The following is a 25,207-nucleotide window of genomic DNA, read 5'->3' as shown; positions in this document are numbered from 1 at the left end:
CAATAATGCCGCATTGTTTCCTTGCACTCCCCTATCTGTTGTCTCTTGTCTGATACTAAGATTGTAAGCTCTTGTGGCATACGTGCTGACTCCATGGGGAAAAATTGGTGGGTGTTCTGCACCCTCCGGCTGCTCCCCACCCCAGCTCACCTCCACCTCCGCTCCACCTCCACCTTTTCTGCTGAACATGCCGCTGCATCCTGTTTCTTCCCGCCCCCCAGCACTTGACGCCGCAAAACAGTTGATTTGCGTGGCAAGCCTGAGAGGGAGGAGGAGGGGGAACGCAGTGCGCTTGGGTGAGGAGGCAGGGTGGGGATTTGGGAAGGGATACAACAGGGGCAGGGAGGGGCGGAGTTGGGGTGGGGATTTTGGGGTAGGGGTGGAGTCAGGGTGAGCCCAGGGGCGGGGGTGGGGGCAGGAGCTCCCAACAGCACCGAAAAAAGTTGGCGCCTGTGCTTGGGGGCAGGGACTGTCTTCTTGTTCTGTGTCTGTACAGCACCTGGCACAATGGAGTCTTGGTCCCAGGCTAGGACTCCTAGATTCTACAGTAATACAAGTAATTAATAAATAATAATAATTTATTACTATTTTATTATTATTTATTATTTATAAAGCTGGAAATACTGGGAGTGATTATTTGTCCATTATTCCTGAGCCAAATTTTGCCTTTGAGTGCACATGAGAGACTCTCATTGAAATCAGTGGGAACCATGTGTTCACATGCAAGGACAGAACACAGCTTTTTACCAATATTTTAGAATAAGGTGGTTACTTCCCCTTTCCGCCTATATCTCATTGTTGATGGGTTTCAGGAGATAAAGGGCAATAGGCAATACTGTATTTCACACTGACAAGTATTCTACTCACTGAAAAATTAGAGCCAGATCCTACCACACTTACTGATGCGAAGTAGCATTTTATTCCTTAGTGCTGATATTGAAAGGCTTATTTGTAGAATAATGTGCTAGAGTAAAAGTGTCAGAATCTGAGCCTTAATGACTGCCAGAAAAGCAGATGTCATCATAGTTACAGTGTATAAATGCTCATTGAGAAAATATTTTTCACTTCATAAATGTTTTAATAATATTGTACTATCAATAAGTGCAATCTGCAAATCACCTTTAAAATTACAGAAGTAAACTAGGCATATTACTGAGATGTCAGCCTTTCACAGAAATAACCAGTTAATTGCAATGTGGTATGCATTCTGAAGCATCAATTAACAAAAAAAAAGGCACAAGCTTTCATTAATGTTAAATAGGTTTCATTGGTACCATGTAGAAGAGGAATTCAGTTTTAGCAACATTTAAAGAAAGAACTCATATATTGTATTATGTAAAAGACCCTGAGGGCATGAACAAGACAGTTGGTGAGACATGTTGCTACTTAGCCCAGTATATTAGTCACACTAATAAATAAAAACATACTGCATCAGCCTAAGAATCAAATGAAAGTTGCTAATGCTGAAAGGTCATCGCCACCAGATCTCTATGGTTTCTTTATCAGAAAAATTTTAAATTCAATTCAACTGTAGAGGGGGAAAAGCATAAATATTAATAGATAAAAGCCATTTCTAAGAGAACATCATGACAGATGACAAAACATTGGACAGCTTGTGACTTTTAGACAGTTTTTTCCCCATTTTCATGGGTACATATATCAAAGCCTGACAATAGGATCTAGCTGACACTTAGACACTCGCCTACATCTAAAAATTATCTTATATGGATTGAAGTTCTGACTAAGGACTAAATTCAACAATATACTATTTCTTTTTAAGAGGGTCAGTCTTTGGTGCCTTTCTAGAAGCTCCAAGTATTCCTGATACATTATTGCTTCCCTCTACTCTCATCCTTACCCTTTTATATAATATGCTTACTTGCTTTGAATTTTGCTCAGCTATATTTGTGTTTCCTCAGTGGTTCTCTTTTCTGTTTGTGTGTTTTTTTCTTTTCATTCAGCTTTGTCTTACATGTTTGTTTGTTGCTTGTTTTCCATTGTTCTCCCCTCTGCATTATATTTTTTTTTACTGCTCTTGGATTTTGCCTTCTTACCTAAGTTAGTTTTAATTTCTTTGCCTGAATTATTTGTTTAGCATTTTTGTAACAAGAAATAATGGCAGTGGGTAGCTGCAACTTTTAGTAGAACATATTCATGGGGGATAAGACCAGAAGGGACCAGTAGATCATCTAGTCTGACCTCCTGTGTATCACAGGCCATTAAATTTCACCCAGATATCCCTGTATTGAGCCCAATAACTTGTATATATAAATGAATTGCATTAGTAATACATATGCTTACGTATACACCTTAACTAAAATTTTCAAAGATGATAAGTGAAAATTGCTTTAATTTTGAGATGTCCAATTTAAGACAATTTAAAGAAATTTGATTTTCAGAAGATAGGTGCTCAGTGCTTTATGAAAATGAGGCCCTTTTAGAGTGTAACAAGTTGGACACCCTAAAACTGAGTCACCCCAAATCACTAGTCACTTTCAAAAATTTAGGCCCCAGATAATAATCCAGCTGTGAAGTTTGACCCTGTGACTAGTTACTAATGTGAGATTTCATTTCTTGTGCATGCTAGACTATTTTTCAATATGGAATTATTTATCTTTAATTATTGATTCATTTTAAACAAACTACCCAAATAATATAAAATGTGAACACTATAAAATGCTGTGTTGTGGTGAGTTTTCAGACCAATATTTTTTTTTACTCTAAAGTTTGTGGTTCCCAGTAGACTAACAAACTGTCAGGCATGCTACAATAATTCATGTGTCTATACCGGGGTGCGCAAACTTTTTGGGCTGAGGGCCACATCTGGGTGGGGAAATTGTATGCAGGGTTGGGGCAGGGGGTTGGGGTGCAGGAAGGAGTGCAGGATGTGGGAGCGGGTGCAGTGTGCAGGAAGGGGCTCAGGGCAAGGGATTGGGGCAGAGGAAGGGTGCGGAGTGTATGAGGGGGCTCAGGAAGGTGGGTTGGGGTGCAGGAGGGGTGCAGAGTGCAGGAGGGGGCTCAGGGCAGGGTGTTGGGGTGCAGGAGAGGTATGAGGTGTATGAGGGAGACCAAGGCACGGAGTTGGGGTGCAGGGTGTATGAGGGGGCTCAGGGCAGGGGTGCAAGGTGCAGGTGGGGGAGTTAGGGCAGGGAGTTGGGGGGCAGGATGCAAGAGGGGATCAGGCTCTGGCCCAGTGCCACTTACCTAAAGTGGCTCCAGGGTGGCAGCGGTGCACACCAGGGCCATGGCAGGCTCCCTGCATGTCTGCCCTGTCCCCGGCCCTGCGCCGCTCCAGGAAGCACTGTGGCCCCTGGGGGCAGTGGAGGGCTTCGCATGCGCTGCCCTTGCCGCACCTCCAGGTACCTCCCCCAAAGCTCCTATTAGCCCTGGTTCCTGGCCAATGGGAGCTGTTGGGGGCGGTGCCTGAAGGCAAGAGCAATGCATGGAGCCCTCTGCCCCCACAGCCGGGGGCTGCAGGGAAGTGGTGCTGGCCACTTCTGAGAGTGGTGCAGGGCAGATGGCGCCACAGGGGGGAATCCCACGGGCCGGATCCAAAGTCCTGAGGGGCCGGATCTGGCCCAGCCCACGGGCCATAGTTTGCCCACCTCTGGTCTATAACTTAGTCTTCAAAACACCAAAAAGAGTCCGTAATTTTTCTATCCCTTTACATATTATTATGTTAATTTTGTTGGGGTCTGGGCTACATATTCCATTAAATTCCTACTATATTTTAAGATTCTAGAAGCATCATGTAGTAAGTCAGTGGCAGATGGCATATGAAAGAAACATTTGTTGAGCTAAACAGAGTGTATTTGTAAGATAGACAAAAGTATCATTTTCCATTTCATAATAACTGTCCCTCTCTAAAGTGGAGAAAATTTACAGCCAAACATTGCAGATTTGCAGCTTTCTAACTAACTGGTATAAGTTCAACAAAATATGGAGGAAGTAAACTTAGATATTCTTTGCATATTTGCATGTTGAATTGTATGTTCAAGCCCAATGTTTACAACATTTTTTATGAGAGAATTGTACTGAGGATGCTTTTTTCCCCCTTTACCTTATCTGAAGCTGTGTACATTGCAAATATCCAAGGGCCTGATACTGATACCCCCTACTCATGCAGAATAGTACCTCAGTCCATGAGTAATCTGATTATTTTCAAAATCACTGGGACTACTCCTGGAGCAAGGACCTATTCAATATGAGTAAAAGTATCAGAATTAGCTGCAAATGATTACTGTTTTGGCTTTATTTTGGTTAGAGTGAAAGCCCAGTCTTGCAAACACACACTTTTAACCCAATCACTGGGCAGGAGATCTGGGGGAGGCAAGACTATATATAATGAAACCAGAAGGGGAATGGAAGGTTATTTTGGCCTGCACTATGGAGGTCGTGAGTCCTCAAGAAATTTAGTATTTGGGATCTTTTAGAAGTTTTAATAGCATAAAAAGGAGGTAAGCTTGCACCCTCTGGTTTGTATTGTAAGCCTATTTTTAATGATAGTTTGAATGATTAGCACCCTGTGGTTTTGGAAATGTTGGAAAGCACTGAAAGATAAAAATATAATGCAAAGACAAATACTGACATAAAAAGAATTAGGGGAAAGTAAGTAGCAAAGGCCTGGCCTGACATAATTACTTAATACCTGAAGGAAGACCTCATTTTTTGGAAAATAAGATTAGAGGAGGATATTAATGTTGATTGCTAATAAATACATGGACATGTTTAAGAATATTCATTGTGTGATAAAGGTTTTTTCCACTAGTAAAAGGTCCCATTAACCCACAGAAGGCCATTGCTCCCAGAGTGGGAGGAGAGAGCCCCAAATTGTGCGGAAAACACAGTAGGATTTGACTTCCAATTTTCAAATGATGCCTTTTCACCTCTAACCACTTCTTTTACTTTGTTGTTTAGACATGGTGTCACTTTTTGGTCCTCTTATTATGTTTTTTTAATTTGGGGTATACATTTAATTTGAGCCTGTATTGTGTTGTTTTTAAGAAGTTTCTCTGCAGCTTGCAGGCATTTCAGATTTGTGACTGTACTTAATAATTTCCACTAGCTTCCTAATATTTTTGTTGTTTCCCTTTCTGAAGATAAATGCTACCGCAGTGGGCTTCTTTGGTATTTCCCTCCCTCCACCCCCGCAAGAACGTTAAATTTAATTATGTTCTGGTCACTATTACTGAGAATTTCATGTATATTCACCTCTTGGATCAAATCCTGTGCTCCACTTAGGACTGAATCAGGAATTGCTTCTCCCCTTGTGCATTCCAGGACGAGATGTTCCAAGAAGCAGTCACTTATGGTGTTTAGAAATTTTATTTCTCCCTCCCATCCCGAGGTGACATGTACCCAGGCAATATGAGGATAGTTGAAATCCCCCATTATTACTGAGTTTTCTATGTTTATAGCCTCTCTAATTTCCTGGAGCATTTCACAATCACTGTCACCATCCTGGTCAGGTGGTCGGTAGTATATTCCTACTGCTATATTCTTATTATTCAAGCATGGAATGTCTATCCATAGAGATTCTATAGTACAGTTTGATTCATTTAAGATTTTTACTATATTTGACTCTATGTTTCCTTTATAGTGCCACATCCTTACCTGCACGACCTACTCTGTGATTCCTATGTATTTTGTACCCTGGAATTACCATCTCCTATTGATTATCATCGTTCCACCAAGTTTCTGTGATGCCTATTATATCAATAGGCTCATTTATGACCAGGCATTCAAGTTCCCCCAATTTTAGTATTTAGACTTCTAGCATTAGTGTACAAGCACTTATAAAATTTGTCACTTTTTAGTTGTCTGCCATTATATGATGGAATTAAATGGGACTCTTTTTCATCTGTTTCTCTTCAGCTCCTATCATCTGTAGTTTATTAACTTCTGTTCTCTCCTCTTTACTAACATACAGAGAATCTCTATTAATAGATCCTCCCCTAAGAGATGATTCCATTTGCACTGTGTTCTCTTCCACATCTATCAGCTTTCCCCAGCTCTTAGTTTAAAAAACACTCTACAAACTTATAAATTTTACACAACAGCACTCTGGTTCCATTTTGGGTAAGTGGCGCCCATCCTTCCTGTATAAGCTCGTCCTTTCCCAAAAGGTTCCCCAGTTCCTAATACATCTAAACCCCTCCTCCCTACACCATTGTCTCATCCACACATTGAGGCCCTGAGCTTCTGCCTGTCTAACTGGCTCTGCTCATGGAACTGGAAGCATTTCAGAGAACACTGCCCTGGAGGTACTGAACTTCAATCTCTTACCTAGCAGGCTAAATTTGGCCTCCAGGACCTCTCACCTATCTTTTCCTATGACCACCAGCTCCTCCCCAGCACTGCACATAGGCCTGTCTAGATGTTTCAAGAGATCTGCAACCTTTGCACCTGGCAGGCCAGTCACCATGTGGTTCTCCTGGTCATCACAAACCCAGCTATCTATATTTCTAATGATTGAATCCCCATTACTATTACCTGTCTCTTTCTAATAACTTGGGTCCCTTCTCTCGGAGAGGTATCCTCAGTGCAAGAGTATTCCATGAAATCATCTGGAAGGAGGATCTCAACTATGGAATCATTTCCCTCCTCTCCACTTTGATGTTCTTCTTAAGATTTTCATCCTTCTCAACAGCACAGAGGCTGTCGGACTGAGGGTGGGACCGTTCTACTGTGTCCCGGAAAGTCTCATCTGTGTACCTCTCTGTCTCCCTTAGCTCCTCCAGTTCAGCCACTATGGTCTCCAAAGCCTGTACACAGTCTCTGAGGGCCATAAGTTCCTTGCACTGAATGCACACATATGCCACCTGCCCACAAGGCAGGTAATCATACATTCTGCATTCAATGCAATAAACTGGATAGCCTCCACTCTGCTGCTGGACTTCTGCCTGCATTCTCTCTACTCGTGTAGCTTTTGTTGTTATTTTGGGTGGGGGTGTTTATTGGCCTAAATTTAGAGACTTAATAATGTGTATCTGGCTCTCAGGTTCCCTCTCTAAACTCCCTCACAAAACGCTCCTGTTAGCTACTCTTGTTCACCAGCTCAGTGGTTCTCAATCATTATACCCCTGAGGGTACACAGAGGCTTCCAGGCAGTACATTAACTTCTCTAGTATTTACCTAGTTTTACAACAGGTTACATAAAAATCTTTAGCAAAGTCAGTACAAACTAAAATTTCATACAGACAATGACTTGTTTATACAGTTCTATATGCTATACACTGAAATGTAAGTACAGTGAGCTGACAATACAGAACTTTTCCAAGTCCACAACAGCTCCTAACCTGTGTTCAGTCCCTATTCAGCTATTGTTGAGCTGTTGTTCTCAATTGTTGAGAACTGTGTTCAGATACTGTAAAACTCCATCATGCAGACCAAACCTTTGAGAACCCTTACGAAGTGGAATGTGTACTGAAAATACATTACAGCCATCATTGTTTGGTGCTCTTTATTCTTCATGATCCTTCTTACCAATTGACCCAGAGAAGCAGGATTCTTTCCCTCTGAATCACACACAATAATAATCTATAATTCTTTTGTTACATTAATGACATTTACAAGCATATAAACTGACACTTTATTTGAATAACACCATAGAATGGCATTTTATTGTCACAGTTCTTTTATACTCACCCTTGAAGAGATACATTAGTTTCTTTGATATAGCTTAATTCATAATGTTTACAATGAAATTATGATTAAACATTTACCTCATGACCTTTGCTCTCAAGGCTGACTGAGAAGAACAGCATTCAGATAAACTATTTCATTACCAATTACAAGCATTCTGTACTAACATTTCAAAGGCAAATGCTGACCCATGAAAGCAAGTCTTTTTTCCACTAAATTAAGCACCTACCGCTTTTGCGAATTCTTTCTTCTAAGAGGTCAGTGTGTCCCATAGGAAGTTTCCGATTAAAGATCTCAGCTGAACGAAGGAACATGGCTTCTACTGCTGAACCCTTCAGCAAAGCAATCTGATCTTCATGATCAAGGGTTTGAAAGCCTGGAAGGATATCAGAAATAAGAACATCAGTACTTTAGGTCCTACAAGTTCTTAACCAAAAGGTGCCATTTATTTTATTTAGCATTTGCATATTTGCCAAGTCAAGCAATAGCGTTCTTAGTGGCCAAGAGCCCACAGCTGAATTTGGTTAGCAGGCATGCCATGCATCTGTATAAGAGCTAATTGTGCTCTTATCAGGGCTGCTAAGTATTGTGTACATTTAAGCCTGGATTCAGCAAGGCACTTAAATACATGCTTAACTTCCATTTATTTCAATTAGATATAAGCAGATGCTTAATTGCATTGCTGAATTGTGACCTTTAAATGTAATGCTACGTGTGGAATATAAAGGCATGGCATAGCCATCTGTGGGCATTTCTCTAATCCTACAAACCTCTTCAGTATTTTTTGTCATGTTCTCATTAGTGTTCTATGTATAACTCTGCTCATATTCTGCTACTCAAATGAATACAGCACAACTAATTTCTGGTTTCCACTAACTTAAGGGGCAGAAGCTCTAAGGTTGTCTTGTCAATGAATTGTGGGTTATAGGAAAAGGTTTAGTAATGGATATTACAAAGATTATATATCAGTAATTACGTTTAAATAAACCAGATATCTTGAGTAGTAGTTCTGGATGTCTTTATTCTTGCATACTGAAGTTCTATTGAATAAGTCAATCTATTCATCAAGTAGATCACTAGAGAAATGATTACACATTCACTTATTACAGTAATAAAGATTCATATTGCTGCAGGAATATAGAGATTTAATCAAGGTGTAAAGGATGGATTTCATAGGAGTTTGCTTTAATCCAGCCTGAAATGATGACATCAACCTCTTAGGCCATGTCTACATGTACATTGCTACAGCTGCACCACACCAGTGTGTGTGGTGAAGACACTCTATGTCGACAGGAGAGAGCTCTCCTGTCAGCATAAAGAAACCACCCCTGCGAGAAGCATAAGCTATGTCAGTGGGAGAAGCTCACCCGCCAACACAGAGCTATGCACTCTAAGTCTTATGTCTGTGTAACTATGTGGCTCAGGGGGTGGAATATTCACCCCGATCGACATATGTTTTCCTGACATAGGCAGTAGTGTAGACATAGCCTTAGACTTTTATAGCTAAGAGCTCATGAACTGCAGGAGTGTGATGGAAATAGGTATAATAGTTTCAGAGAAAGAGGAATCGTTTATTATTAGAGAACGTGTTTTAAAAAGCACAACAGGACAGCAACCACGCTAAAGTGACTTGAGAACCAATTTTCACATTATATGGCTCAAATCCTCCTGCATCCATGACCAGTGGCAGATTAACAAATTTGCCGCCCCCTAGGCCCTCAAAAAATTGCCCCCCCTACTCCAGCTAACCTCTGCTCCCCTGCGGCAAGCTTGGAGGGAGGGAGAGGGGAGCTGTGGAGCACTCAGGGGATAGCAGGGGTGGAGCAATGGTGAGCTGGGGCAGGGAGCGGTTCCTTGCCCCCCCCCCCAACAAAGAGTTACTCCCCGCACCCACCGACCCCGGGTCACGTCCGCTATCCCCCGAGCACGCCACTACTTGCTTCTCTCTCCCTCCCTCCCTCCTTCCCTCTCAGTGCTTTTGCGTGGCAAGCCTGGGAGGGAGGGGGGAGAAGGGGAGTTGCGGTGCACTCAGGAGATGGCAGCGGTGAAGCAGAGGTGAGTTGGCTGGTGAGCGGTTCCCGGCCCCCCTCAGGTTATTCCCCGCGCCCACAGGTCCCTGCTCTGCCTCCTCCGAGTGCTGCTACTCACTTCTCCCTCCCTCCCTCCCAGCACTTTCGCGCGGCAAGCCTAGGAGGGAGGTGGAAAGAGAGAAGCACGGCACGCCTAAGGGAGGAGGCAGGCCGGGGATTTGGGGAAGGGGTGGAGTTGGGGAGGGGGCGTGAGCAAATTTGCCACCCCTTCAAATTTGCCACCCTAGGCCTAGGCCTTGTTGGCCTTGGCGATAATACGCCGCTGTCCGTGATGCCTTGTTTGGGTTTCCTCCCACCTGGAATGGATCTAGGATTTCGTAGGCTCTTTTCCTCCATAAGGATATGTCTACACTGCAATTAAAAATCCACAGCTGGAGCTCAGGCTCTAGGACTCTAGCCATGCCCAAATGTCTATATTGCAATTAAGCAGTCTCACAAACCCAAGTCCCACAGGCCTGGGTCAGCTGGCATGGGCCAGCCGTGGGTGTCTAGTTGCAGTGTAGATATACCCTAAGAGGATTTTACATATGACAATACAGTAGAATCTCAGAGTTACAGACACTGTAGCAGGGTGGTCACCCGCTCCTGCCCTGAGGGGTTTAAAGACAGCCCTGGGAGAGGGCTGTGGCAGGAGAAAAACTACTAGGCTGATTGGGAGGCAGCCTCAGCTGGCCCTATAGAGGCTTGAGCCAGGAGCTCAAGCAGACAGTCTCTCTCTGCGTTCAGAGAGAGAAGGGCCTGGCTGCAGGGAGCTTAACCAGGTATCTGGAGTGGAGCAGTGCTAGGGAAAGGCCAAGGGAGCCGAGGAGCTCCATCCTAGGAAAGCCACAGGCTGCAGGCCTGGTAAGGCCTACTAGGTACTGTGTTGCAGGGGCAGCCCACGGGTAGCCAGAGGCAGCAGGTCCAAACCCTTTGCTTGTGATGAGTGGCTTATACTGCAGTCTGCCTCAGTGAACAGCGGCTAGATGGAGACTGGGAAGTAGCCAATACTGAGGCAAAGTGGGGATAGTGGGTGGGGGTTCTCCTGGGAGGGGGAGACCCAGACTGTGGAGGTACTGCCAGGGGGCAGCACCAAGTTAAAAGGGCACCGGGGTCCTGGGAGGGACACAGAGGCCAACGACAAGTGGGACGCCTGGCCTGCAGAGTGCACACCAGAGGGCTATCGAGCTAATTCCCATGGACGACCAGCAGAAGGCGCTGCCAGGTGAGTCTGCACTTGATTACAGACACCTTGTGAAAAGAGGTTGTTTGTAATTCTGAAATGGTCCATAACTCTGAACAAGATGTTACGGACTTCAGCCATGGGGGAATTCGGGCCGCAGGTGAGAGGGGGGCTCAAGACTTCTGCCCCCTGGGAGCACCACAGCTCAGGGCCTTAGACCTGGGGGGAGTGCTGGGGCTTGGTGCTTCACTCATGGCTTCTGCCCTGCAAGGGGCACTGGGGATCAGGGTTTCAGCCCCACAGCTCTACTCCCAGCTTCAGCTGTGGGGGGGGGACTCCAGGGCTTGGGGCTTTAGCGGGGGCAGTGCTGGGACTGAAACCAGTGCTCCCCTCATAGCTAAAGCCTCAAACTCTGGCTACCCCTGCAGGGCTGAAGCTGGGAATGGATCCATAGGGCTCAAGCCCCAGCACCCCGCACACGGCAGAAGCCAGGAGCAGAGTCACAGGGCTGAAGCCCCAAACCCCAGTCTTCCCCAAGTCTAAAGCTCTGAGCTCCAATGTTCCTGAGGGTCAAAAGCCCCCAGCTCTTCCCCTGCCCAGACTTCAGACCCTCCTCCCACACCCTGCAGCTGCAGCCCCAAGTCTCCCATAGCTGAAGCCATCAGCCCCAGGGCTAATGCCCCGAGGCAACACAGTATTTGCTGTTTTTTGGTGGTGGGTTTTTTTTTTGGTCTCCACTGCTGCCTGATTGATGACTTCTTGTTTCACAGGGTGTCTGGTTGACTTGTAAGTCCATTAACTCTGGTGTTTGTATCTTTGAGGTTCTGCTTTATAGGGATAGGTGCAAAGAAGGGGCTGGTAATCAAAAATCATTCCTCCTTTTCACGATTTTTAAGCTTTTGTTATTTTGGATAAAGGCTTCCCCCTATATTTTGGATAGGGATTTATCCTTTCTGTGGGCCTGGGCTCTTCCCCTATTGAAGTAAATTGTCAAACTCCCATAAACTTCAGTGAGTGCAGAATGGGGTCTCTACGTACGAGAGTGAGACTGAAGGTTATGTAAAGCCCAGTTCATGCTGACTGCCACTACAAACCCAGTACAATGAGCCTGTACCAAGTCCATGAAGCAGCACACAAACAAGGAAAGATAATACAGAGAATGAAAGAAAATAGTTAAAATCACAGATTTAAAGTCACAACAGATAAACTGTGCTAAATCTCTACTACTTTAAATTTTCAAATAGCAGTTTTATTTGATCCTAGAAGCCCCTCTCCCTTTTTCCCTCAGTAGACATTGATTAACATAACTCAGAAAAGAGCTTGATTTTTTTCTGCAGTTCCATCTCAAAGTTATTTTAATCTAACAAGACTCCAAGCCCAATATTTTCAAGAGAATCCACTAATTTCAGGAGCCCAGGAATTCAGGGGAAGTCTTTTGCCTGATTTTCTTAGGTGCTAAGGATCCATCCACCTCCTCTAGTTGAAATCAATGGGAGCTGCAGGTACTCAGCAGCTGTAAAAATCAGGCTCAAGTCAGGTGCCCAAAATGAGGCAGCCAAAATTAGTGGAGACTTTTGAAGATATGGGCCTTACTTTGTTCTTGATTTGAGACCAACAGACCATCTGTATTACAGAAATCTTGTGAGGTTTTTCCCTCCTTTCCTTTTTCCAACTGCCAGGCCAGCATCCTTCCAAGTCTCCCTCCCCCAGCCCCTCTCTCTCACTCACACATGTATGTGTATGTAATCTTGTTTTGGATCAGGCAAAATTGCCTTCAACTTGATTAGCATATAACAAATTAAATTCCTGCTTTAGTGTTAATAAAGAATTGGTAGCATTATCATCTTTCAGCGCTGAACTGATCCCATTCAAAACTCATTCACTTTATTTTTTTCATTTATTTCCTGTGAACCTGTGATCATTAGTTTTCAAAAGAAAATACAATTGGAATTGCAGTACTGTAGAGGCTTTAAAATAATCCCATGACAGAGGAAAGAAAAGGGCAATGCTCAGCAAAATGAAATTTTAACACATTTGTATATAAAAATATATTTGTGCATGTATGAAGGTGAGAGGCAATATTGTCTAGTGCAGTGGTTCTCAACCAGGGACCCACAGTCCCTGGGGTGGGGGCGGGGTTTCCAAGCTGATTTCAGTGGGCCCATGAGCCCCAGTGCCCCACAGGACAGAAACCCCAAGCCCTTGGACAGAGTTGCTCCCCTATAAACTGCAGTGCCTTAACCAGAGCGGGGCAGGTCCACAGACAGTTCCACACACACCCCCTCACCTCCTCCTCCCCCAATTGCTCCTGGCCCCACCCTCTGGCCAGGTGGGAGGCAGGAAGCCAGAACTGGGCAGTGCAGGGCAGCTGCTGCTCTGGCTGGTACCATGCAGCGGGCAGCTGTGGTGCTTTCCCGTCTCCTCCTCATGCTGCTGGTGCCCAGTGCTGCAGCTGTTCCTCAACTCCCAGCCTCCTTTGACTGCTTGCTGGCAAAACTCTTGGGGAGCAGCGACCGCTCCTGGCACACAGCCCCTAGCTACCCATTCCCTGCACCCTGAGCTACCCCACCCCCTGCACACGATCCCTAGCCAACCCCGTCTGCACCCTGAGTGGTTTTCAACATTTTTGAGCTGAGCCCCCACTTTGAGTTATAATTTTTGGTTGCCCTCCCCCTCAACCTGCCCTGGTGAGGTGAGTCAGGGGTTGGAGGTGGCTCTCCCGCCCGGGGCCCTGCCATGTGGAGCTAGCCCAGACTCTGTCCCCCCAAATATAGAAGTCAAACTATGCCTATGATTGAGCCTCCCCACCTAGCCCAGAGCCCTCTCATTTCCTCTCCCCCCTGATCCCCACCAGTGGGCCCTGGAGTTTTTATAGCATATTTTGGGGGGAGGGGGACTCAGAAAGAAAGGTTGAGAGCCCCTGGTCTAGTGGATGGGGCACTGGACTTAGGACTCAAGAAACCTCCGTGTAGGGATTAATGACTGGTGGATCTAACTGCTCTACCTCCACACTTCTTTACTCCAAGCCACGCTGCACAGAAAGGTGCGGGGAGCCTCACACAGAGATGGGTTCCATGGCACATGAATAGAGATAGATGCCCTGCACTCCTCCTCCCCAAACAGAAAAACTCTGCCTGTTGTGCTGTACCTGAAGCCACATAGGATGGGGCAGGATGTGCTTCTGAATGAACCTAATAGAGCTGTGACACATTTGCCCTCTTGAGGTAGCATGGTGCTAAATTTTTATAATGCCTTTTCCACTTGTGAATTGAAAAACTGAAATCTCACTTTCAATGTGATTCTGTGATTCGTTATTCAAAAAGTCTAAATACAAACCCTGAATAAACATCCCTTCTATGCACTTAAAGCCAATGTTCTAAGCACACGTGCTTCAGTGGATGAGACTGACTCAAATGCTTTCACAGAAAAGGGGGCACAAGGAATCAAATAGAATGTCTAAAGTGTTAGAGTCAATTCTAAGGAGCAATATTTTGCATTGCAACATTATTTTAAAATAACATACCTTCAAAGACTCTAAAACACCCAGAACATTTTGTCCTTGAATAGATATAGAGGATATTCCTTCTGAAACTGGTTAAGTCTGCATCTTTCAAAGCAGTCTCTTGGAGTATAAAGCTTCAGTTTTTTAGATCTCATCTGAGGTATATGTGTATTGGCAGGGACAATGGAACATACTTTTATACATCCTCTCAGCTATACATACCTAGATATACGTAGCAATCAAGCTGCAACTCAAATCATTTGGAGGTTTTCCATTAATTTCTGTGGGAGCAAGATTTGGTCCATTGTGACATACCTGGTAACTTTTTGGTGAATTCCACAAGAACCTGAACATGACTGGTAGCCATTTCTGTTAAGATGAGAAAATTTTCTTCAGCACTGAATTCCTCTTGTAACTAAAGTATTAAAAATTTTTTAAAAAAATGGTTAATAATAGCTGACACTTTGGACTTCTGTCATTCTTTTCGTAAGAATATCTCAAAGCACTACACAAATATTTTACTAATGAATCCTCACAACAGCTCTGTAATATAATAGGTAATAAAAGTAAACAAAAGTTTGGGAATTTAGGATTTCAGGTGGATCGTGGTAGCTGCTTGCCACTACAAAGCAACATTACACAGTAGTTTAGATTAAGGAGTGAGGAAAGACACTGTATTCAGTTGCAACTGCATTGGGAATTTAGAAAGGCAGAATATCATCTCCAGATTGGAATTTGGCCAGGTCACAGGGCTAACAGTCCTACACTTATGAAGAGCATGAAACCTTTACTGACCCCAAGTGGTCAGAACTTTGCTTTTTACATATCGTGTGTAACAGCACCTCCAGCAGTACCACACTGGAACATTAGTTCATATGGATTCAAGGGAAGGGTATCAACTACTCAACTAACATTACTGCAGGCAGCACCCAGGATATTCCTTGGAGGGTCACCCATCTAAGTATTTACTTGGCCCAACCCTATGTGCTTGTAAGATCTGATGGAATTGCAGCAAAAGGTAGCATAGGTTCAGGCCGACTACTACATTAATTCACCACAACAATGGGAAAAGAAACATACCATTAGAGAAGATTGCTCAAGCAGTGCAAAGGGACAGTATAACCGATTTAAATAGACAACTGAAGTGGTTGTAATACCCAAGTGACACAGAACTGGCATGGCCAGCTCTCCACACATGCCACATATCTCCCCCCGTGTAGTGAAAAGTCAAGAGAATTGAGCCCCGAGGAGAGCTGGTCAACATTTTTTGTCCAAAACTCTTTTGCTGTTGTTTTTTTGTTTATTTACATTTTCCTTTTTAAAAACAAAAACACAAAACTGAAGTTTTTTAGTTTTCAAACTTGGAAACCAAAGTGTTTTCTCCCATTTTCCCCTCCATTTTCCCCCTTTACCTTTTCTCCCCTTTTTCTGCTTTTTTATTTTTCATTTTGCCACTGAAAGAGAGAGTTGGCAAAAGAAAGAGAAAGAAAGAAAGGAGAGAGAAATCCTAAAAGCAAAAACTGAAAAAAGAAGTTTTTGATTTGATATTTTTGTTGAAAAGTCAGAATTTTTTTGTGATGTATACTATATTAGACTGTAAACTCTTCTTTTAGACTGTAAGCTCTTTGGGGGCAAGGACTGTAATTTACTATATATCTGTACAGTGTCAATCTGATTGAGGACTCTAGGTGCTACTTCCATATAAACGTTAACTTATGTTCACAGCATACACCCAGAAACATTAGATAAAAAACCCCATAAATATCTTTGCTCGAAGGTTGCTTTATTTCTTAGAATTCAAAATGTTTACAAACAAAAAGAGAGAGAAAACAGGCTGCTCCCTAAAATAGACTGACACAACTCACCCCACCTTGCTTTAAGCTGCTCCCAGATGTTACAGAGCCCATAGCCTGCAAACAGGACCAGAAAACCCTCCTGCTCTTAAAGTGTCAGCTTGCACTTCAAACACAGTCCTCAGTATACCATAATAACTAATGTTAATAATAATGATATAGCCCTGTAGTCTCTTCATACAACCCAAATTACAATTTACAAAAGATTAATTAATTTGTGTACTTACAAGTTTTTTTGATACCTCTTGAGGAATTCTTTGTTTACTATACGAATCCATGATGTAATGAAGAAGGTTCTGCTGTTCTGGGGTAAGTTCTACTTTCTCCTATACTGGCAGAAAAAACCCCATAAAGTTCAGTAACTGGAAGTGATCTAGCATCCCTTACTTCAGTAAGATTGTATAGATCTATGTTTTGCATTTGGATGTCAACAAGATGAGAAGTCTGTCTAGCCCCTTACAGACTGCAGATATAAACAAAGGATCCATGATAGAGTGGTATAAATGTTTTACCCGCATGAGTTTGGGGTGGAAGTGTTACCAGGTTTGGTAATTAGTGAGGTATGTGGACATCCCAAAACCTCAAATACCAGACCCTCATATATTCTATACATGACACTTATGTTACAGAAAAACTATTTAACAGATGTTTTAGTGAGTTTCAAAAAACACATTTGGACTATTTTTATATCTCAGGTATCAAAATTATTTTGTGTCCCCAACTGGGTAAGGCTCAAAAGAAGCTCTAAAAGCCTCTAAAGTGACTTAATATTGCTTTTCTGTACCTAAGAATATCACAATTTTAAGGTCTAATATCTCCACCCATTCCAGGTCTAGAAGCAAATGCTAGGTCCATTTGGAATGTCAGAAATCTTGCTTTTCCTTTGCTCCTATTTCTAGTCCTGAAGGCAGTGAGATATCCACATTTAAACTGGTCACTGATGCAGGTGAGGACTGAATATTGCCATCATTGCCTTTGGGGGGTAGTGCTGGAGGATTGTAGTTCCACATTTGGGGAGAAAGAGCAATGTTTCCTTCCATCAGACTGATTTTTTTTATGGCAACTGTTTGTAGGTGCTCAGAGATTTGGCATATTAATAGCAGTCCTGAAGGAGATGGATTCATGAAGAGTGCAAATGAGGTGGTCAAAGGTGCACGATAATTTGTAAAACCTTAATTATTCAATACACTCATCCCATGCAGAGATTAGATCTGTAAATATGTACCGTAAAAATATCAGGGATAATTTGCACAGCCATGTGATAAATCTTACTTAATGTGTATTCTGCAGTTTATCACATGTCTCTGCAGTTTATCCCATGGATATTTCTATGACATATATCTAATCTGTGTGGAATGTGTATGCTAGCGTATGCGTGTTTATATGCACACACATGCATAATTAACATGTTAGAGTCAAGACCTGCTCTAGAATCTATATGAGAAGTTATGGTTTTATGTTGTTGACGTAGACTAATGCCTTAGCTCAAATAATGTTATCTCATTAATTATAGGTAAACACTACAAATACTGAGGGAAATGTGTCTGGTTACACTAGGCGATTCTCTAAATTACTTCAGTGTAACCATAGTATATTGTGTTAGTTGCATGTTGCTCAAACATCCTAATTATTGTACAAACTATTTACATAAATTTTATTACCCTATATATTTTAGTTGTAGATGTCACTTGCTTCAGGTCCGCTCCCTCGTTATCTTCGTTGGCTGTCTGATCAGGCAGCTGTTTCACATTTTTTCTTAGACGTTTTGACTTGCATTGTATTTCTGTTAACAAACCTGCAGCATTGCAAATAATATGTTCACAGGAGTCACACACCAAAAGACATTTTAGTGTAGGTTAATTCACACATACCAGTGTGGAACCAAGTACGTACATCAGCATGCCCATATATTGCCCTTTAACAGCAATGAACTACTTACCCATGCATGACATTCTCTGAAGACAGCATTCTCCTTAGACACAAGTACTTAGGGCACTCCAATACATAGATGACAGGCTATGGATGTTCTGATAAGCATCTTTGGGCTGAGCCAACTTCTACTAGTGCAACCTAGGGTGCAGCCTCCCTTGCAGAATGTCCACTTAAAAAGGGGCACAGGCATCTGCTTTGCCACTCTGCTGGCAGATCTAATGTTGCTGGTACAAATCAGAAGTGAATCATGCTGGCCAGGGAGAGGATATGGCTGAAGTGTCTGGGAGATGTGCTGATCCTGTTCATTATCTGGTCAACTGCCACAATTTGTACCTCCCTGAACTAACAGGCTGAATCAAACCCAGGGTTCATTATTCATTAGAGTCTATCGTGGCCTTAAATTAAATATTTGTTACTTTATGTATTTATCCTTATAGCCTGTAAACAACTTGGGGCAAGGGCTATCTTTAGGTGTATTATGCACAGCAAACAGCACATCACCTGTGCTGAACAATTACTAAATTATAACAATTAACAGAACAAACCCTCAAAGGAAAACCAGCAAACTGACCAACAGGCAAGCAGGTATGTATGGACCTAAGAATATAATCATCCAGAACTTCAATTTAGAGTTTCTTTCAAGGAGTCTGCCTGGCTCTCCAGTCTTGAAAATGCAGAACAGGAAAAGAGACTCATTCAGAAAATATATGATGTTGGGGAAAGATATCATGTAAACACTGAATTCAGTTGTGAATGTTTTTAATTTCCTGTTTAAGCACTATATAAAATAACCTACCCGCACCATTGACAGAAGAGGAAATTTACATGATTAAAATAAGACTTACATATAGTATGTTGAAATAGGAAAATATCAGTGATAGGAATGTTGCAGATAATAATTGGCATCAAGGTATGTGTTTGCACTGCCTCATTTTTACAATATCCTAGCTTTATTTTTTTAAAGAATAGATGTGAAGCAAGCTTGCTAAAACCACTGGGTCAGATCCTCAGCTGATGTAAACTAGTGCAGTCAGTGGACCTACACTGATTTATATCAGATGAGGTTCTGTCCTATTTCTTTTCTGGGGAAAATTCAGTTTGCCTTGTGTCTTGTACACTAAAGGCCTGATTCTGCCATCCTTACTTATCCTAAGTAGTACTTTGGGGGTGAAATTCTAGCCCCGCTGAAGTTCATCGCAAACCTCCCATTGACTTCAATGCAGCCAGCATTTTACTCTAACTCCACAAATGGCTCAATTTCAGTGAGACTAGGAGTGCTGCTCAGCCAGAATAAGAGTGGCAGAATGTGGTCTGTAATTAGAAACTCATTTCAAGCTAAAGAACTGCAACTATAAGTACAAAAAGATTGACGCTGATGGTTAAATAATTTCATTGTGTCTGTGGTTTATGTACAAAGGCAATGGAAATGTTTAGTGAGTAGGGGCCATAAATGTTTATAAGACTCTACCTCCCTTTTTGCTATAGCAAAATTCTCCAGTGTTTATAATTGCAACCCTCTAATATGAGCAAATGAAACAAAGTTCAAGGTAACCTTTTATTTCAAAGGAACTTCTTCAACTTAAGATGATGTAGAAATAGAAGCTTTAGGCTTTACCAGCCCTGATCTAAAACCAACTGTATATAGTACAGTCTTCCTTTGAAACTTGTTAAATGGTGACTTGCAAAATGTCGTCACTGAAGTGCTTTAGAACATGCTTATGTTTAAGTTATGAGTAACATGAGATACCCAGTAACAAAGTAAGTTTTTCCATTGCAGAGAGAGATTCAAATGGCAGGACCTATTGTCATTCTTTGTTTCACATATGCCAATTTGAGAAAATGATCAGCCAGTTTAAAAGTTTCATGTGTCCTCAATCAGTATTAGTTACACTAACCTATTTTTTTCTGTGATCTGTTGTTTTTCTGCTGCTATGAGTAGAGTGTTCTGAACTCTTGAATTTGTGGACAATGAATCTGAGTCCAACTCCATGGGTTTTCATTTTCCTATGACACTTACTGACTCATTTGAGTGCTATCATCACTTGGGTGGCATTTGTTTGTGTATTTATGTATTGTACGAGAATATGTCATATCTCTGGATCTTTGTAGTCTGTTCAATCTACAGAATGAAAGATTAATTATATTATATTTGCATGAATTCCAAATATTGATGGAGGTTATTGTTTCTCGCAAAGCCAACAGTTAATATAGCATCTCATGATCAGATTAAAAAAGAGAAGTATATTAAAAACTCAGAGTAGATTAATTTCCTGTATGACCCTGAATTGGTTTGACACTATAGTGTGCTAAAATGATTGGAGCCATCAATAAACAGAATAAACTGCAGTCCTATTCGCTGAAGGCAGCATATGCAGATGTGTACACTATATTTCTAGGAGTGAGCCTTCAAATATGGAATGACTATTATAGTTTAGTTAAAGTTCTACCAGAAATTCAAGTTCAACTCCTCATTTTGGGCTGTAGAGCAGTGTCACAGATGTTTAAAGTACATTGGCCTGGACCTTGGTAATGTATATAAGATGTCAGCCTGAATTCCATTTTTTGTTTTAATATAAAACATGATTTAAATCTATAAGCCAAATTCTTTGGAGGTGATTCTACGTATAGCTCTATACCTCCATTAGAAGAACTAATTAGACTATTTTAAAAAAGGGCTCTCCCTTACCAGGCCAGCCCAGATTGCCAGAGGAGGACTGCAGCATATAACTTCCAGCCAATGGTAGCCCTCCTTTTTAGGAGATCTGCCATTGGTTGATTGTTAGCACTTCATACAAGCATTGGAATTGGCTGGCAAGGGCTGGCAGGCAGTCCATAAAAATGTGGTTGTGGCTAGGCATAGGTTGGTTCCTTCTCTGCTCTGCATAGCACTGAAAATTCCCTACTTCTTTATATTCCTCCCCTTCTCCAACTGAGGCCTTCCACCACCTTCATCCTTTTTCTATAGCCACAGGAGTGCTTTTCCTTGCACTTGGGCAGCCCCTTTGGCTCTTGTCTTTTGCTGTGTCAGCCCACTCTAGCAGGGAAAGTCCTTTCTTCACCACCACATCATCACACACCTCATGCTCTGGTGTCCCCTATCATTAACCAAATCTCATCATTCATGGGTATGTCATGCCTATTCAATAAGATTTGTTGAGCACAAACTGTAGTGCCCATAATGCTACAGTTCATGCCTTCAGATTTGCTAGACTATATCTTTGAGTGTTTTACCCACCTTCGTATATGTATGGAGACTTCAGCATATGAGACACAGCCCAGTTAGACAAATGTAACATTTAATATATTTTCAAGGTACTTTGATTGCTTGATGCAAATACCTGCATACATACATTCAGCCAACATCCCCATTTGTTTGCATTTCCGCAGGCGGCACTCCTGGCACTTTCTTCTCATGTACATGTCCATCTCACAATTGCCTCCATTTTTACACTTGTATACAGCATTTTTAGTGATACTTCTTCTGAAGAAGCCTGTGCAAACAACAGTGAGATGTGTAAGAAGGCACTGCAAACTGGGCAACAGATTAGCTTGAAGAGAGCCTGCATAACTGTTTCACCCTCTGACTGCAACACAGTCTGTAACTACTCCAGTTTCTTTTGGTACCACTGGGACATGCTGATGGCTGCATTATTGTTACTTTAAAAATTACTCGCACCTAAGTGGTCCATGCAATATCATTTAGAACCAGATATTATATAATGTGGGTCTATACACTAGACATTGGCCTGAACTAAAATCCCACATCCAAATATCTGGGATCCTTGAGAAGGTTCAGATCCAAATTTGGAACCTATCACTGTGGTTCAAATTCCAGGATTATACACAATACTGTACAGTACTATAATAATAGCCAATGAACGACTATGAGGCTGCAATTCACTTGAAGGACTCTGAGGACAGGACAATCCATGAGAGGGCAGGCAGCAAACCCATTTGAGTGAATTCCCATTATCTCAATTACCGAGAAGTAGAGTACTTGTAAACACGTGTAAGCAGGGTCACACAGACTACCTGCCCATCCAGAATGAAGCAGTGGAACTATATTTATTTTTAATCCTCCATATTAAAGTAGAGGATTCCTCCCTCTTTTGCACCAACCTCCTGCCTCCTTCATTAAACTCCGCCCACCTGGCGCATTGAGACCCTGATTTAGCAAGGTACTTAAGCACTTTTCTAACTTTAACCACACAAGTAGTCTCACTGAAGTCAAGTTTCATGGAATTTAGTTTCCCTGGATTCACTCCAGGTTTATATTGGGGTAAAGAACTGCAAACAAAAATTAGCCCAAAGAAAATCATGGCTCCACAGACCCCTTTCTCATTCAGTACAAAGCCCTTATTCACTGTCCAACCGTACTCAGACTGAGTTACTGTGGAAAAGACAGCATGCATTCATATAGTGAAATTCTATGCAATAAAAGATTAGCATACCACCACTTACTAGGGGGGCAAAGATAAAATTGCACAGGCAGCCTTTGCTGAACTTGTAGTGCTTCGCTTTGCAAGCATAGCATTTTTCTAATGCTGTGTTTTATATGGGATGATTTAGCAGCATTCAAAGAGAGAGTGAATTCTACCAGGCATGGGAAATAATCTCAACTCTTCCATCAGTTTGGTGGCAGAATTTTAAAAAGGGACTCCTGGAAGCCCCTGAGAGCACATGGCTGATTTGTTGTACAGGCTAACCCTAATCTCAGCCCTGGTAGTATTCTACCTGACACTTCCATTCACTAAAGGTGGGATTGAGCAAAAACACAGGATCCAGTCACCCACAGTGAACCCTGGGGGAAGTTCAGATCTTGCGCTCTTCTTGTTTTTTTTCTCTGAAAGGCATTGAACTAGGACACAAATGCCTACATACACCCCATAATTTTTGAGAAATTCACTGTGGATCCAAATTACAATGTCATGGCTCAGGCCCATCTTGAATTTAAATAATCCATCCCAGCCCTAAAATATTGTTACAAAAAATAATAAAATTCTATTTAGCAACAACAAACCTGGCACTTCTTTGAGTCCTGTCTCCTGTACTGTTTTGTTTTGAATAGTTCTCTTTTTTCATTCAAATGTATTTGATTGACACTAACCTCTTTTGAAATGCAGATTATTTGGAACTTTCAGTCAGACCCAGACATTATTTTTGTTTGCCATTCACGTGGAGTTTAAAATATTTCCATATACCGGTCAGGGAAGGAAGAAAAGGTCTAGGTTTAAGCTGTAGATTTTCAATGCTAGTTAAATGGCAGTTGCATTTGTTTCAGATCATGTTCCAATTTTATTTTAAACAATTTATTTAAAGGCTGCAATTCATGAAGAAAATCATTTATTATAGTTATAATCAAAAGCTGTATGCAAATATGTTTATGACCATTATAAGTCAGATTGCTGTTATTATGGCTAGCATAAACAAGATCTAGGCAGCAATTTATTAGCTGTTATTTGTATGTAAAGAATTGCGAAAGCTTTAGCAAATGCATCTTATTGAAAACATGTAGTGATGCCAAATCAGTGAGATTTAAAAACCAACAAAACTTAGAACTGTGAATGTTTCCTCCTGAAAGAAACAATTTTTAAAATCCAAGATGTTTTTCTGCTCTGGCAAAGCATAATTTTCAACCTTACTCTCATCCCATTTTTATTATGGAGTGACATTCTTAGCAGTTTCTCTCTACATAGTCTTCTCCCTAGTAATGTCAGTTAGTTCTTCACTATAAGCCCAATTTTTGACACATATTCCTTAATAACAACAACTCCAGAGCTAAATCAAACCTACTGAAATATCATGTGTATGATCTTGTGCTAAGGGAGAATTTTTTGGGACAATCTGAGGCAAATCAGAAAAGATATTTGGGAAGACAGTGTGTGAGGGGGTTAAAAATAAGGTCTTTTACATTTTCACAGTGTCTAACCTTATCTGATCTTGCAAAATCTCAACAACTAGCTTCAGTTAGAAACTACAAATATATTTTGTTCCGTTAGCCTCAACAGTGATTAGGGTTAGTTATGGGTAGAACTCCTTTTTTCAGGCTCCCAGTCCTGAAAGTTCTTCTTCACAGGCAGACCCTCACAGACTTTAATTGGGCTTTATACAGAAACATTCTGAACAACTTGCAAGACTAGGACTTCAGTGTATATGTTGCTTTTCCCACCCTGTCCCCCACTGAGGTGTTTGGTTTTACATCAGCAGGGGCGGCTCTAGCTTTTTTGCTGCCCCAAGCACGGCAGGCAGGCGGCTTTCAATGGCATGCCTGTGGGAGGTCTACTGGTCCCACGAATCCGCAGGACCGGCGGACCTCTCGCAGGCAAGCCGCTGAAGGCAGCCTGATTGCCACTTTCACAGGGATCAGCAGGGTGCCCTCCGTGGCTTGCCGCCCCAGGCACGCGCTTGGAGCGCTGGTGCCTGGAGCCGCCGCTATGAATCAGGTAGAGGACAGCTGGTGCATGAAAATAAACAAGTGCATGTTTGTGGTCAATCTCTCTCCTACAAAACAAATTTGAAATGAAATTAACTAGTTCTATAATATCCAAATAGTGAATTGTATGTTACATATACTGTACAAGACATTAAAGAACAGAGGAGTTGCCTCTTCAACTAAAAGGACACAGTTTGATTCTAACTGTTCCTTTTATGAAAAGTGCGCTACAAAGGAATCTACCAAAAGGGTGTATTTACTACACCAGCACAACTCCGCAGAGTTAAGAACCATGAGAGCTGAACAATGCTGAGTAATGTCATGAGGAGAATACCTGCTGAGAACTGGTGTTGAGACACAATGAGCTAAACTCTACCTTGGTGTAACTCCATTGACTTCATTATTTCCTAATCAAGTCATCCAAATGCTACCCAACGAACAAGCAATGCATGCCTACTTTGAACTGTCAGACTATTGACACTTCAAAGAATACTGCTGAGTTCCATCACCACACAAACTGCCCTGACTTTCTAGAGAGAGTGAGAAGATGAATGTGGAATGACTTTAACAGGAAATATCCGTGGTTTGACA

The 25,207-nt window shown here is 42.1% G+C and overlaps 1 protein-coding gene across 3 annotated transcripts in view; it reads right to left on the bottom strand.

Moving 5' to 3' along the window:
• NR1H4 (nuclear receptor subfamily 1 group H member 4) overlaps nucleotides 1-25,207 on the bottom strand; it is a 62,677-nt gene that overhangs the window by 12,867 nt on the left and 24,603 nt on the right. For 2 of the 3 annotated variants that reach the window (XM_032788521.1, XM_032788523.1), the window contains exons 3-7: nucleotides 21,522-21,674; nucleotides 17,913-18,046; nucleotides 16,479-16,577; nucleotides 14,714-14,813; nucleotides 7,874-8,020 (exon numbers count right to left, since the gene is read on the bottom strand). In XM_032788521.1, coding sequence (XP_032644412.1) covers nucleotides 7,874-8,020; nucleotides 14,714-14,813; nucleotides 16,479-16,577; nucleotides 17,913-18,046; nucleotides 21,522-21,674 — 633 coding nt within the window. The remainder of the gene's footprint in view (nucleotides 1-7,873; nucleotides 8,021-14,713; nucleotides 14,814-16,478; nucleotides 16,578-17,912; nucleotides 18,047-21,521; nucleotides 21,675-25,207) is intronic. The other variant, XM_032788522.1, reaches the window with a different exon arrangement.

The sequence above is a fragment of the Chelonoidis abingdonii genome, chromosome 1, assembly GCF_003597395.2.
Source record: "Chelonoidis abingdonii isolate Lonesome George chromosome 1, CheloAbing_2.0, whole genome shotgun sequence".
In the NCBI taxonomy this organism is placed as follows: Eukaryota; Metazoa; Chordata; order Testudines; family Testudinidae; genus Chelonoidis; species Chelonoidis abingdonii.
This window is presented reverse-complemented; position numbering and strand designations above follow the sequence as displayed.